The sequence below is a fragment of the Lithobates pipiens genome, unplaced genomic scaffold, assembly GCF_037356315.1.
Source record: "Lithobates pipiens isolate NorthernLeopardFrog02 unplaced genomic scaffold, aLitPip1_a1.2 Scaffold_13, whole genome shotgun sequence".
NCBI lineage: Eukaryota > Metazoa > Chordata > Amphibia > Anura > Ranidae > Lithobates > Lithobates pipiens.
The window spans coordinates 545,747,989-545,764,508 of NW_027507718.1; the positions used below are offsets into that span (position 1 = coordinate 545,747,989).

Below are 16,520 nucleotides of genomic sequence, written 5' to 3' on the forward strand. Positions count from 1 at the left end.
GACCTAGTCATTGCTTTACATACTATAATCACATGCTTTACATACTCTATTCGGAAGGGTCCAGTAGTACTGGTGGGGTTTTTTGTTACAACAGTGGAATAATAGAGCCTATACAACAGCATTGTGTTTTCCTTCATACATTTATTACATTTAAACATGTACTTATATGTTATAAATTGTAAGCTTTTATGGCATCTAAACCTAGATGTACCTCAAGGAATTTCTAAGGCCATCTTAAAATAGAGTGCTTATGTCTAGCTCTTCAACCGGATCAGATTTATTAGTTAATTATTAACTGAGAAACCAAATCCTGGCAAACTTATCAGGATGGTAAATAATTCAGAGGGGTTGAACGATTACAGTGTGTCAGAAGAAAATAGGACAGACCAGGTCTAGTCCCTGGGACTCCTGTCCACCCCGTGTAGGACTTCTGTCACTTTTCTGAAAGCCTCAATTTAAAATTTCAACAAGAAGATCCCAAAAGGACCGGATCAGGTAAACATTTTTGGCACTTAAACAAAAGAGAAGGGGGGCCAGACTCTGGCAAGTGGGGGTAGAAAATGTCCATGACCATGCTCCATCGTTGGTTTTAATAGAAGGAATAGTGCCCCATTGCTGATATCAATGAGAGGAATAGTGTGCCATTGTTGGTATCAATGGGAGGAAGAATGCCTCATTGTTGGTATCAATGGGAGGAATAGTGCCTCATTGTTGATATCAATGGGAAAAAGAATGCCCCATTGCTGGTATCAATGGGAAAAATAGTGCCCTGTTGATGGACATTGGTGCCAGTTGGTAGAATAGTGCCCCAAGGGCCAGATAAGGCAAGCAAAGGGCCACATCTGGCCCCCGGGCTGCAGTTTGGAAATCTCTGGTGTATGGCATTCAGGTACTTTGGCAGCACTCCCCTTTGCAATGCTTTAACTTGTACTGTAAAAATATATATATAGGTATGTGGCAAAATCAATGAGTACTAAGTCGTCCTTCCTACCTATTCCTGATATTCCCAACCAACACATTTAAAACATGTTGAAGATTAGCATTGAATTACACCTCTATTTTGTTTCAGGGACACAATGGCAACACTTATTGTACGACAGTACAAGCATTCCGATTTTCCAGCAGTCAAAAAACTCTTCATTGAAGGATGCCAAGAACACCCGTCCACTACCTTTTACCAAGCTTTGAGGCTACCTCACAACTGGCTCCTCGTGATTCTTGGATTCCTGCTCCCTCTGGTCACCATTGGCTCCATCCTTCTGGCCATCTTGGATGTGGTTGTTGTATTGGTTGTGCTTTGGCTGTGTGGAAGAAAGTTCTTCTACAGCTATGCCGCCCACACTTTGGCAGGTGACATGAAAGACATCCCAAAATATTATCTCCAGCGGGAAGGGTACAATTTCTGGGTGGTGGAGTCTGATGGGGAGTTTGTGGGGATGGTGGCTGCTACTCCCTCGTTTCTCCCCGGAGGAGAGAAAAACACAGAGCTCAAAAGAATGTGTGTGATCCGCAGCCACCGGGGCAAAGGGATTGCCAAAGTCTTGTGCAGGACAGTCATTGAATTTGCTCGTAAGAAAGGGTGTAAGGCAGTGGTCCTGTCCACCACAACGGTACAAACCTCTGCCACACATATGTACAGGTCGGTGGGATTTAGGTGTACGCACATCAGCTACATGACCGGGTTCACAGAAAGACTGGTTAAGTTGCAATGGATATATTTTAGATATGACATTCCCAATAGCAAATAAAAAATGTTTCTTGATCAAGAGTCTTCACTGCATCAGTTTATTAAAATGCTTAACCTAGCTGATAAATGAAAGGTGTGGTCAGGTCAGGTATATATATATATATATATATATATATATATATATATATATATATATATATGCGGCTGGGTAGTTTGTGACTATGTTTTTGGAACAAGCTTTTTAACATATGTGATATCAAATAAAAGTGTTTTTTTTTTTTTTTAAAACAAATATGTTTGAATTAATTTCCAATATACCCTGGACTGGAAGGTACATTTACCACTTCAGCCCCAGAAGGTCCACCCCCCCCCCCCCCCCATGACTAGGCCATTATTATTTTTTTGCGATATGGCACTGCTTTAATTTAACTGACAATTGTGTGGTCATCCTATGCTGTACCAAAAAAAAAATGTATGTCCTTTTTTTTACCACAAATAGAGCTTTATTTTGGGGGTATTTGATCACCTCTGTGGTTTTTATTTTTTGCATTATAAACAAACAAACAAAAAAAAAAGACCAGCAATTTTGAAAACTTTCTTCTATAAAACACATCCAATAATTAAAAAAAAAAAAATGTAAAAAATAAAAACTCTTCATCAATTTAAGCCAATATGTATTTTGTAACATGTTTTTGGTAAAAAAATTGTATTGATTGGTTTGTGCAAAAAGATATAGCATCTACAAACTATGGGATATTTGTATGGCATTTTTATTTATTTTACTAGTAATGGCGGACGATCAGTGATTTTGAGAGGGACTGCAACATTGCAGCGGACAAATTGGACATGTAACTGAAAGTTTTTTTGGTGTCCAGCAACATTATTACAGTGATCAGTGCTAAAAATATGCACTGTCACTGTACTAATGACAGGAAAGAGATTTCACAACACCAGGGGCGATCAGTGGGTTAAATGTGTCCCTAGGGAGTGCTTTCTAGCTGTGTGGGGGTTGCTCTGACTGGGCGAAGACAAAGATCCTGCTAAGAAGGAACGCGGAACACAAGATCTCCATCTTTCCCCCTGTAAGAATGGTGATCTGTCTTGTTTACATAGGCAGATTGCGGTTCTGCCTCTCCTGGGAATGAACGCGGGGTGGCAGGCGGACTGCGGGTGCTCCCTTCAGTAGCAATCACAAAAAATGACATTCAGATACGCGATTTCACGCAATAGAGCCGACCTACCACTGTAAATAGGAGGTTGGTTAAAGTCCCATACACTTTTTTTCACTTCTTTACTATTACTTTTGGGAATTGTACATCAAGGGGTAAATTCTGAATAACACTGCACCCCCCCCCCCCCCCCCCCCACACATCAAATCTAGTTATTCATGCAATCCAGGGGGGAATCTAGGAGTACAGCCTGGGGTTTTTTTTTACTTTCTTTGCAGGAATCATTTTGAATTTAGAGGAAAACAAAACAAAACAAAAAAAATGACATTTCCACATATGTTTCACTTTAGCTGTAAAATAAACCCAAAATATATTCTCCTATTTCTGACATGTATTGGGATACCAGATATGTGTATTATGTGTTGTTTGTGCCCAGAGGTACAGAATCAATAATGCAACTAATCAAGAAGAGGAGAGGAGAGAGGGAGGAGAAGGGATGGGAAGGGCAGAGAAAGGAGGGGGGAGAGGGGGTAGAGGAGGAGGGGGGGGGAAGGGAGTAGAGGAAGAGGGGGGAGAGAGAGGGAGTAGAGGAAGAGGGGGGAGAGAGAGGGGGTAGAGGAAGAGGGGGGAGAGAGAGGGGGTAGAGGAAGAGGGGGGAGAGAGAGGGGGTAGAGGAAGAGGGGGGAGAGAGAGGGGGTAGAGGAGGAGGGGGGGAGAAGGGGGTAGAGGAGGAGGGGGGGGAGAAGGGGGTAGAGGAAGAGCGGGGAGAGAGAGGGGGGTAGAGGAGGAGGGGGGTAGAGGAGAGGGGGTAGAGGAGGGGGGTAGAGGAGGAGGGTGGGAGAAGGGGGGTAGAGGAGGAGGTAGAGGAAGGGGGTAGAGGAAGAGGGGGGAGAAGAGAAGAGTGGGAAAGAGGGGGCAAGAAGGGAAGTGGGAGAGAGGGCAGGGGGGAGAGAGAGGGGGAACACACAAACTTTACATATACTCTATTTCAGAAGGGTCCGGTATTACTGGTTTGGGATAATGTTGTTACAACAGTGGAATAATAGAACCTAGAAGTGTTGTTTTCCTTCAAACATGTATTACATTTATGTAGCACCCTCTACCAATAGGTAGGTGCTAGTAATATTATTTTTGTTAAATAGACTGTCAGCACAGGTAAATTTAGGCAGGCCTATGCTGTAAGCTAGGCCTGTCTGTTTTGATCTGGGGGCAGGGAGTGGTTAGAGTAGCAGTGGGTGTGGCCACCTGTGCTCTAGTTCTGAGGCGCCTCCCCTGCTTCCAGGGAGAATGTTCTGGAAGAAGGGCCTGGAACTGGAGTGGCAGGCAGCTCATGTGGGAGCCCTGACCAATTCCCAACTCTAATTGGCAGGGGGCAGGCCTCCTATATAATCTGAGGTGATATGCCACTGGGGGAGATGTCGGCTGAGTGAAGTGGAGGATGGAATACTAGACAGCAGGAGAGCACCCCCATCTGGGGGGAGGGGATGTACTGATCGCAGGAGGAGGCTTGGGGAGAACTGTGAGGGAACTTTGCCTTTACATGGTCATTGGCAGTGTCCTTATCATTACACGGTCATTGATGAGGAACTCCTGGAGCAGAGGGGCAACGTATGGTCTGGTCAAGTTCTCCATCAAGGACTCAGAGCAGAGAAAGGTCATGAGTGTTACCACAGTGGAAGACTGGAGGTGCCAGAAAGTCTGTGAGGGAAATTTGCCTTTACACGGTCATTGGCAGTGTCCTTATCATTACACGGTCATTGATGAGGAACTCCTGGAGAAGAGGGGCAGGTGAAGCTGTTGGAACGTATGGTCCGGTCAAGTTCTCCATCAAGGACTCAGGGCAGAGAAAGGTCAGTGAGTGTTACCACAGTGGAAGGCTGGAGGTGCCAGGAAGTCTGTGAGGGGACTTTGGTTTTACACGGTTATTTGCAAAGTCCTCATCATTACACGGCCAATGAATGAGGAGTCCTGGATCAGAAGAGACTGTGGGGAATAGTGTGAAATCGATGTGGCCTGAGGGCACAGGATTTGCTAGCTGGGAACAGTAGTCCACCACTCAACATGTGCTTTTAAATCTACTAGGCCTCCAGGGGAGAGGTACTGCAGGCCTCTGGCCTAGTAGCAGCGAGCAACCAGAGCCAGCTGAAGGAACTACCCAGAGTGGATCCTTATTTTGCTTACAGAAGATGTGGCATTACATTATATTGTTAAAGTGGAGGGCCACCCTGAAAAAAAAAATACATTAAAAATTAGAAAAAAATCAGAAAAAAAAAATGAAAGTTTTTTTTTTTTTAACTTACCAGAAATGCCTGTTGCTAGGCACATCATCCTAATCTGCCTCTTCCTCCTCCGCGGAGATTTTCTGGTCTTCTCTCCTCCCCGCGGCGTCTTCTGGGTAATGGGTCACGCTGTGTTCTGGGAACTGTGTGTCCCAGAACACAGCCCGCCCCATTCACAAAGCGCTGCGCGACTCGCGCATGCGCAGTAGGAAAACGGGCAGTGAAGCCGCAAGGCTCCACTTCCTGTTTCCCTTAGCCAACATGGCGGCGCCGGGACCCGAGAGCCGAGGGACGGGTCAGCCTCGGGCGGCCGACATCGCGGGCGCCCTGGACAGGTAAGTCTGCTTATTAAAAGTCAGCAGCTACAGTGTTTGCAGCTGCTGACTTTTAATTTTATTTTTTTTTTAAACCGGCCCTCCTCTTTAACTACAGGATGAGTTTGCGAAGGAGGAGGAGAGGATTTCTGGGAACATCACCCTTGATATCCTCATCCTTTACACGGTCATGGGTGAGGACATTCTGGAAGCAATAGTCTGCAGAAGTTGCGCAGAGGAGGAGCAAGAGTCTGCATGGTGATGCAGGGGAACGATCATAACTGTTTAAAACAATGCACATCATTTCTTCATGTGCTAAACTAAAATCTTTAAATATGGTGGCAAAATTAACTATCCTATGGGCATCCCATATACCCCTTTCCCCAACCAAGTTGTACCCCCCAATAAACAAAAACCAGCTAAAAGACTGTTCATTGTCTCTGCAAGCGATATATGGGAGTCTGGCTATAGATGTACCTCAAGGAATTTCTAAAGCCTTGTACACACGGTCGGAGAATCCATCGGAATGCGTCTTATCGGACCGTGTCGTCAGATAATCCGACTGTGTGTGGTCTGCATCGGACTAATTCCGTCCGAATCTCCGTCGGACCCAATTTTCCAACATATTGGAAATATTTCCCGACCAACTGGGCCGGACGGACCTAATCCGATCATGTGTAGAGCATTTTGATCGGACCAAGTGCCACGCATGCTCAGATCAAATTCCTACATCAAAGCTATTGGCTACTAGCCTGAACGTAGTCCCATCATAACGAAATTACGTCATCACGTTCTGAAAGATCGGATTTTTCGACAACTTAGTCCGACCGTGTGTATGCAACAGTTTCGGACACAATCCGTCAGACTAGATCTGACGGACAAAATCCGACGGATTTGGTTGTGGAAATCTCCGACCGTGTGTACGTGGGCTAAGGCCATCTTAGAATAGAGTGATTATGTCTAGATCTTAAACTGGACCAGATTTATCAGTTAATTATTAACTGAGAGACCAAATTCTGGCAAATTTATCAGGATGGTAAATAATTCAGAGAGGTTGAACGGTTACAGTATGTCAGAAGTAAATCGGACAGGTCAGATCTAGCCCATAGGACTGCTTTCCACCCCGTGTAGGACTACGGTCACTTTTTTATTTTGGAAGCTTCAATTACATTTTCAACTCCCAAGAAGAAGACCATACCAAAAAAGGACTGGACCAACACGGTAAAACAGGTTTGTCGCTTGTAGGCTAATAAGTTCCCAAAAGCTCTATATTTTTTTTTTTTTTTTATTAATTTTTTTTATAATTTTTTTTTACCTTTGTTCATTTTATTTATTTATTTATTTATTTTTTTCACTTACAATTTTTAATTCAGAGGATTTCAGATTACAAAGATAATATAGCATTGTGAATGACAGTAATGCCCTGTACACACACGGTCGGATTTTCCGACGGGAAAATGTGCGATCGGATTCATGTTGGCTCCATCGGACTTTGTGTGTCGGAAAATCAGACGGAAAAAGTTTGAGAGCAGGATCTAAAATTTTCCGACAACGAAATCCGATCGCATAAATTTCCGACGGACAAAGTGCCACGCATGCTCAGAATAAACCAAGAGACGAAAGCTATTGGCTACTGGCCCGCTTATAGTCCCCGACGTAACGTGTTTCGACGTCACTTCGTTCAGAACGATCGGATTTTTCCCACCACTTTGTGCGACCGTGTGTATGCAAGACAAGTTTGGGCCAAAATCAGACGGATTTTGTGGTCGGAATGTCCGACCGTGTGTACAGGGGCTTAAGAACATGTGACCCTATCTCATAGATAATTATGTATGTTTAACAGATGTGTAATGATGTATCAAGTACTAGGTATCATTAACCACTTACAGACCACAGACCATTTTGCTGGCTGAAGACCAGACCACTTTTTGCGATTCGGCACTGCGCCGTTTTAACTGACAATTGCGCGATCGTGTGACCTGACTCCCAAACAAAATTGACGTCCTTTTTTCCCCCACAAACAGAGCTTTCTTTTGGTGGTATTTGATCACCCCTGCCGTTTTTATTTTTTGCACTATAAACAAAAATAGAACGACAATTTTGAAAAAAACACATTATTTTTAACTTTTTGTTATAATAAATATCCCCCAAAAATATATAAAAAAAAATTGTTTTTCCCTCAGGTTAGGCCGATACGTATTCTTCTACATATTTTTGGTAAAAAAAATAAAAATTGCAATAAGCGATTATTGATTGGTTTGCGCAAAAGTTATAGCGTTTACAAAATAGGGGATCGTTTTATGGCATTTTTATTATTTTTTATTATTTTTTTTTTTACTAGTAATGGCGGCGATCAGTGATTTTTATTGTGACTGCGACATTATGGCGGACACAACGGATATTTTTGACACATTTTTGGGACCATTGTCATTTATACAGCGATCAGTGCTATACCAAATGCACTGATTCCTGTGTAAATGACACTGGCAGTGAAGGAGTTAACCAGGGGGTGGCAGTGTAGGGGTTAAGTGTGTCCTAGGGGTGTGTTACTAACTGTTGGGGGCTGGGCTTTGTGTTAGTGAACACTGATCTCTGCTCCAATCACATGGAGCAGAGATCAGCATCACCTGTTGCTAGGCAGAATGGGGAGATGCTGTTTACAACGGCATCTTCCCGTTCAGCCTCCCCGTGAGACGATCGCAGGTGTCCCCGCGGCGATCGAGTCCGCGGGACCCGCGACCAGACTCGTGGGGGTCCCGACCAGCACGCGATGGCAGGGTGGCATATAAAAATGTACGTACCTTTACTCCAATGTGCCTGCCCGTGCCATTCTGCCTACGTACATCGACGTGCGCCGGTCAGGAACTGGCTAAAACAAGGGTAGGGGGAAAGTGAGGGTAAAGGGAAATGACCAGGGTGTTAGCAGAATAGCAAGGCATTTGCAGAGAGTAGCAGAAGAGAATTAAATGCAGTAAATATACTTTCATAGTGTAACAGTTTTACATCAGGTAGTCTACGTTAATACTCTTAGGGGATGGTAGTACTTGCGAGGTAGTTACATAGTAGGTGAGGTTGAAAAAAGACAAGTCCATCAAGTCCAATCTATGTGTGTGATTATATGTCAGTATTACATTGTATATCCCTGTATGTTGCGGTCGTTCAGATGCTTATCTAATAGTTTCTTGAAACTATCAATGCCCCCCGCTGAGACCACCGCCTGTGGAAGGAAATTCCACATCCTTGCCGCTCTTACAGTAAAGAAGCCTCTACGTAGTGTGAGATTTGGGGATACTAGTTTCGCAGGATTAAGTGCATAAACTGTTGTCAGGTGAAACCAAAATATATTTATTTATCAATAAATCAAAAATAAAGCTTTTCTCCAGCATGTAAAACCATAAATTAAAGTCCGCTTGTCTTCAGCACAAAATAATACAAAAAGAAAAGCACCTACAGTTCTGTAGAAAGGTCTTCACCAATAAGAGTCCTTGTAGAGACCTTTATGCAGCCTCCAAAACAGCAAACAGCAAACAGCAAACAGCAAACAGCAAACAGCAAACAGCAAACAGCAAACAGCAAACAGCAAACAGCAAACATAACCACACAGCCAGACAGCTCCTCAGACAGGTGTTCATCTCCTTCTCCTCCTCACCACACCTCTCTGACTACTTCCTGTCTTTATAGGCTGTGTGATTTCCTGGAGGCCGTTAACCCCCTGTGGTCAGGGAGGGAGGCTCTTTCCCACCCAAATGTCACTTTAGAGCCTCCCAAATTCCGGGTCCCAACTACCTCTCTTAAAATACAGAGAGGACCGCGAATCAGTCATCTCCCGCAAACTACACCCGGAATCTGTCACCCCTTTTTGGGTGACCCCCTGAGGCCTACCAAGATTCCCTTAAAGGGACCACATCCCGAATATAGGCGCCACATAGTACCCGTCCAGGACCCAACCTTGGCGTCCTGTACAGTAGTTTAAGGTCAAACCTTTTTAGGTTCTTCTAATGCCGCGTACACACGATCAAATTGTCCGGCAAACAATCTGGCGGATAGTCCGGCGGACTTTCTACCGAACGGACTTGGCCACACACGGACACACAGAAAGTCCGGCATTTGCTAGCGCGATGACGTACAGCCCGTACAACGGGACTAGAAAAAGGAAGTTCAATAGCCAGTAGCCAATAGCTTCCTTCTCGTACTTGCTTCTGAGCATGCGTCAATCTTGGGGAGGAACTTTAGAGCTTGCGAAGCCAACCCTCTGGCAAGTTGACGGGATGGTTTCCAGACTTTGATCGTGACGATTAACCGTGTTAAGATAGGAATGATGCGGGTTGTATTGTAGCAAGAAGAGATCTAGTGGCGTGTCCTAGGGAGGTCTCCTCAATTTGAACCCATGAGGGGCGTTCCGTTAGGGACCACCATTGTTTAGTCGGGCTTAGAAGGATGGCTTTATAATATTGTTTAATATCTGGTACTCCCAGTCCGGCTTTGGATGTTGCTGTACACATGGTGGAATGTTTTTTTATTCTAGGATGTTTGCCGTCCCAAATGAAGGTTTTGATGATTTTTTTGCAGCATGGAAAATTCTGTGGATAATATGGGCACAGAGAATGTCCAGAGGAAGTATAGTACGTGAGGCATTAGACACATTTTTGCCAGTGTAAATTTTCCCAGCCCAGGAAGCTCTGGTTGATCGTAGAGCGGAGCAAAGACTTTGTAGTTTGCCGTGTAAGGTTTCATGATTCAGTTGAAGGATGTTGTTGGAAGGGTATGTTAGTTGAGTTCCTAAATAGGAAAAAGGTATTGGATGGGGCCCAAGGGAAAGGTGACGCGCGTGAGAGACAGTTTTTTGTTGCTTGGTCTAAGCCTATTCCAATCATGGAGGACTTGGTGCAGTTTACTTTATAAAGGGATAGCAGACAAAAAAAGTGTTAATAGATTATGCAAAGCTGGGAGGGATTGTATGGGGGTTTGTCATAGCCACAATAACATTGTCTGCACATAATCCAAGTTTGTGTGCAACATCTCCGACTTGTATGCCAGAGACCCTGGGGTGCAATCTGGTAGCTTCAGCCAGAGGCTCCATTCAGGACCGTTTTTAAGGCAGGGCAAAAGGGGCAGCTGCCCTGGGCCCTGTCATTGTTGTGGGGCCCAAAGCAGCTGCTTCATACTTGCCAACTATCCTGGTTTAAATTCCCTCATCCCTTGAGGTTTTAGTCCTGTGCTGTGTCCCAATATCTCAGTGTGAAGTGCTGCTACTAATGCTGCCCAGCTCTGCCTTATTGTTGGGTACAGATAACTCACCTTCAGACCTGTGTTTACATGTAAATTACCGGCATTCATATGTAAATAGGGGCAGCCAGCAGCATTGATATGTATATCATGCCCCCCTGAGGTCATATCCACAGTAATCTCTAGCAACCAATCAACAAGCAGAAATCATGTGCTGTAACCCTTTAGCAACTAATCAGTGAGCCATAATGTGTGCTGTAACCTCTAGCAACCAGTCAGTGAGCGGTAATGATACACTGTGACCTCTGGCAACCAATCGCAATAGCTGCCTGATCTGATTCAGTAAACTGATTTTGAGTCTAACTGCTATTTATTGTATGTCTCAGAGCAAAAGTGCATGGGGGGGGGGGCCAAGAAAAGTTTTGCCCAGGGTCCAATCAATATTAAAGACGGCCCTGGCTCCATTATAAGGGCAAATATTAATGGGGAGAGGGGGCAGCCCTGATGGGTAGGATTGGTAATCTCAAACTGGTCAGATGTTATTCCTGAGGTCCAGACTTTAGCTGTAGGGGAGGAGTATAGTGCCAGTAGTGCTAAGTATACGTTCCATGTGAATCCACATTTTTGGGGTACTGCTCTGAGGTAGGACCAGTGTACCCTGTCAAACGCCTTCTCTGCGTCCAGTGATAGTAGCAGAGAAGGCATTTTATGATGTTCTGCCCACTGTGTGAGATTTATGAACCTTCTAGTGCCATCAGAGGCTTGCCGGTGTGGGACGAAGCCCACCTGATCTTTGTGTACTAATTTAAGGATAAGCGGGTGGCTAGGATTTTTGCATACATTTTAAGATCCGAGTTCAGGAGGAGATAATTGGCAGGTTCGTCATGAGGTTTACCAGGTTTCGGTGTTGTGACAATAAGCGCCTTGAGCGATTCCTTAGGGATGTCACCAGTGTGCGTTATGTGGTTAAAGGAGTTGGTTAGATGAGGAGCCAAAAGGTGTGTGAATGTTTTGATATATTCATTGCAAGATCCATCTGGCCCAGGAGCCTAGTGAAGTGGTAGTGATTGTATTGCTTTTAGAACTTGAGCGAATGGTTCGTTAAGCCGTTCTAGCTGTTCTGAGGTAAGGGAGGGTAATTGTAGGGAATCAAGGAATTGTGATATTTGCATGGGGGTCTGGATCAGGATCTGAGGGGGAGCCTTTTAGATTGTATAAAAGACGCATAGAAGTGACTAAATCAATTCACTATGTCCTTGGGGTTATCAACTCTTTGTCCTTTAGATGTCCACATGTTGCTGCTGCTTTTTTGTTTAACTTGTTTGGCCAAATGAGATCCAGGTCCGTTCCAAAAGGCATACCAGTCTGCTCTCAACTGTTTAATGTGATGATCAAATGAAGCTTTTAGAAAAGAATGTAATTCTTCCCTAAGGTTACGTAGGCGGGTGCTAATTTGTTGGCTTGTTCCAATTTACGAATCCGGTCTATGTATGTGTTTACTGTCTGGGTTGGCGCTCACTTCTACCTGGCCCCAAGTTTGATGAACGTTCCCCTATTATATGATTTATGTGCATTCCACAGTAATGAGTCAATTGTTACAGAACCAACATTGCAATTGAAGTTTGTGTCCATATGTGTGTTTATGCACCAGGAAGTATGTTTTACCCGCTCTATATCAAGTGCAAGGGTGATGGTGCGTGGTCAGACCACGTGATTTGGCCTATTGCAGCCTTCGGTATGGATTGTAAAGTGGTTTTTGAAGGGATATTTAGCTTAACCGCTTTCATTCTTTAAGAAATTTGGTTTCCATTTTGTGTCTCTCTCTAACATCCACCTCATAAAATGTATGCTCAAGTTTTGCTAGTCTAGTTTCGTTTCCCATGTTACTGTTATCTTATTTAGTTGTTTCGTTTCTTGGAAAGCACATGATTTTGAGGAATTGCTAGTTTAACTTTTATTGTAGGCTGTACTTGTATATGATTGGATAATCTGTATGACACGTTCAAAGGGCGGTACATTCTGAAAGCCCCCTTTAAATATTCACACCAAAGAATAAAGATTAGATTTGCTCGGAGAGACTTTGTTGTTTTGTATCATTGTCTCCCAGGCCTGTGTGGGTGATTGAACATCACACTTTGACAGAAATGACAGGTTAAGAAATCACCTCTAGACAATCTACATTCCCTTCAGTTTTGTGTGTCAGGAATAGGGATGAGCTTTGAGTTTGAGACAAACTCATGTTTGACTCGAACATTGCCTGTTCGGCGAACAGTGAACAATTTGGGGTGTTCGCGGCAAATTCAAAAAGCCGCGGAACACCCTGTACAAGTCTATGGGAGAAATCTAAAGTGCTAATTTTAAAGGCTAATATGCAAGTTATTGTCCTGGGTCCTGCCCCAGGGGACATGTATCAATGCAAAAAAAAGTTTTAAAAACGGCCGTTTTTTCGGGAGCAGTGATTTTAATAATGATTAAAGTGAAACAATAAAAGTGTAATATTCCTTTAAATTTCATACCTGGGGGGTGTCTATAGTATGCCTGTGAAGGGGCGCATGTTTCCCGTGCTTAGAACTGTCATTTCTGCAGGAAAAAAAGTCATTTAAAATCACTCGCGGGCTATAATGAGCGACGGGGGATCTCTCCGTCCAGCACAGCAAATCCATCCATCTTCTGTCTCCATGGAAGAGACACTGCGGGATCCCGGCGGCCCGAGGTTTCTTATATGAGGAGGGCGGGGCCACCCGTCGCTGGATCAGATCAGACATCGCTGGACCCCGGAGAGATGATCATCCGTCACTGGATAGCAAGAGTGTATTACCACCGCTGGAATCTTTTTTTATTTTGTTTATTTTTAATAAAGGACTTTTTCAAAAGTGTGTTTGTCTTATTTAACTATTTTTTTAATTTTTGTACCCCCTTACCATTTCAAATGGGGGGGCGGGATCTGGGGGTCCCCTTGTTAAAGAGGGCTTCCAGATTCTGATAAGCCCCCCACTCGCAGACCCCCACAACCACCGGCCAGGGTTGTGGGGATGAGGCCCTTGTACCCATCAACATGGGGACATGGTGCTTTGGGGGGACCCAAAAGCATCCTCCCACTGTTGAGGGCATGTGGCCTGGTATGGTTCAGGAGGGGGGGGGCGCTCTCTTGTCCTCCCCACTTTTCCTGTGGCCTGCCAGGTTGCGTGCTCGGATAAAGGGTCTGGTATGGATTTTTAGGGGGACCCTCACGTAAAAAAAATTTGACGCAGGGTTCCCCTTAATATCCATACCAGACCTGAAGGGCCTGGTAATTGAATTTGGGGGACCCCACGCTTTTTTTTTTTATCAATGACTTTCAATGAGTGTTCTCTGTATTACGTGGAGCTGACAATTCATTATAGCTGCGAGTGATTTTAAATGACTGCAGAAATGACACTTTGTGCAGGGACAGTTCTAAGCACGGGAAACATGCGCCCCTTCACAGGCATACTATACACACCCCCCAGGTACAAAATTTAAAGGAAACACTTTTATTGTTTCACTTTAATCATTTTTAAAATCACTGCTCCCGAAAAAAACGGCCATTTTTAAAACTTTTTTTTGCATTGATCCATGTCCCCTGGGGCAGGACCCGGGTCCCCAAACACTTTTAGGACAGTAATTAGTCAGATTTTTTACAACATGCAGTGGTAGGAGTTCTCACCACAATCGTGCAAAAACTTTATGTTCTTATCTCTAAAGAATCTGGCTCCTGAAAAAGCAGTTTGTATGGCAGGGGTCCCCTAACTTTCTAAGCAAAGGGCCAGTTTACCGTCCTTCAGGCATTTGGGGGGCCAGACTGTGGCCAGTGGGAGTAGAAAATGCCCTGGCAGCAGTGCTCCATCATTTGTTTTAATAGGAGGAATGAACTTTGTTAATATCAATGGTAAAAATAGCGCCCCATTGTTGGTATTAATGGGTAAAAATAGCGCCTCATTGTTGGTATTAATGGGTAAAAATAGCACCTCATTGTTGGTATTAATGGGTAAAAATAGTGCCCTATTGATGGTGTCAATAGGGGGAATGGTAACCCATCATTGGTGCCAGTTGGTGCAATAGTGCTCCAAGGGCGAGATAATGGCAAGCAAAGGGCCACATCTGGCCCCTGGGGTGCCGTTTGGAGACTTGATGTATGGCATTCAGGTAATTTGGCAGCAACACTCCCCTTTTGCAATGTTTTAACCTTTACTGTAAAACAAAATATATGTGGCAAAATTAACGAGTAATAAGTTGTCCCGATGTCCCCAACCAACATATTTCAAACATGTTGAAAATTTGAATTGAATTACACCTCTATTTTGTTTCAGAGACACAATGCCAACACTTATTGTACGACAGTACAAGCACTCGGATTTTCCAGCAGTCAAAAAACTCTTCATTGAAGGATGTCATGAACACGCGTACAGTACCTTTCACCAAGCTTTGAAGCAACCTCACAACTGGCTCCTCGTGGTTCTTGGATTTCTGCTTCCACTCGTCACCATTGGCTCCATCCTTCTGGCCATCTTGGATGTGGTTGTTGTATTGGTTGTGCTTTGGTTGTGTGGAAGAAAGTTCTTCTATGGCTATGCCACACACGCTTTGGCCGACGACATGAAAGACATCCCAAAATATTATCTCCAGCGGGAAGGGTACAATTACTGGGTGGTGGAGTCTGATGGGGAGTTTGTGGGCATGGTGGCTGCTATACCCTCGTATCTACCCAGAGGAGAGAAAAACACAGAGCTCAAAAGGATGTTTGTGGTCCAAAGCCACCGGGGCAAAGGGATTGCTAAAATCTTGTGCAGGACAGTCATTGAATTTGCTCAGAAGAAAGGGTGTAAGGCAGTGGTCCTGTCCACCACAACGGTACAAACCTCTGCCACACAATTGTACAGGTCGGTGGGATTTAGGTGTACGCACACCAGCTACATGACCGGGTTCACAGAAAGACTCATTAGGCTGCAATGGATATGTTTTAGATATGACATTCCCAATGGCAAATAAAACATGTTGCTTGATCAAGAGTCTTCACTGCATCAGTTTATTAAAATATTTAAAAGTGGTCGTAAACCCTTATAGACCACTTTGTGCTACAGGTAAGCCCATAATAAGGCTTACCTGTAGTTACCTAGGATATATATATATATATATATATATATATATATATATGGGGAGGGGGGGTTAAACAGAGAGGGAGAGGGGAAGAAAGGAGGGGGATGGGGGGTAAGAAGAAGGAGAGGGGAGCTGGGAGGAGAAAGAGAAGAGGAAAAAGAAGAGGGGTGGAGAAGAGGAAGAGGGGCAAGAGGAAAGGGGGAAGAGGAAGGGGGGAGAGAAGAGAAGAGGGGAGGGAGACAAGTGGAGGGGAGGGGAGAAGAGAAGAGGGGAGGGAGACAAGGGGAGGGGAGGGGAGAAGAGAAGAGGGGAGGGAGACAAGGGGAGGGGAGGGGAGAACAGAAGAGGGGAGGGAGACAAGGGGAGGGGAGGGGGGAAGACAAGAGGGGGGGGAAGACAAGAGGGGAGGGGAGGGGAGGGGAGGGGAGAAGAGGGGGAATTGCCAAAGTGTAGACTAGTCATTGATTTTGCCCGTCAGCGTGGTTGCAGTGCAGTGTTCTTGGAGACGTTAGGCCATCATGCAGCTCATGGGTTATACAAGAGAATGGGTTTCAAGTGGCTGCATTACACCTTTCTGAAACACCCACTGGCAAAATATGTCATTTTATAGAACAAAAAGTTAAAATCTACATATCAACATATTTGGCAAAGGAGCTATTAGCAACCTGTCTGCCCACATAGAAACCTTGGTGCACGCATAGCAACCTGTCTGCTCACATAGCAACCTGGT

General features: G+C 44.5%; 1 protein-coding gene across 2 annotated transcripts; it reads left to right on the top strand.

Moving 5' to 3' along the window:
* The first annotated feature begins 380 nt into the window (after positions 1 to 380).
* LOC143976253 (N-acetyltransferase 8-like) lies at positions 381 to 15,812 on the top strand. Of its 2 annotated transcripts, none has more exons than XM_077478664.1 (2): positions 381 to 495; positions 15,004 to 15,812. In XM_077478664.1, the coding sequence occupies exon 2, from the start codon at positions 15,011 to 15,013 to the stop codon at positions 15,680 to 15,682; it is 672 nt and encodes a 223-aa protein (XP_077334790.1). In that variant the 5' UTR covers positions 381 to 495; positions 15,004 to 15,010; the 3' UTR covers positions 15,683 to 15,812. The 2 variants fall into 2 exon arrangements, with proteins under 2 accessions (XP_077334790.1, XP_077334789.1); XM_077478663.1 differs by lacking the exon at positions 15,004 to 15,812 and adding an exon at positions 1,070 to 1,763.
* The last annotated feature ends 708 nt before the right edge of the window (positions 15,813 to 16,520 follow it).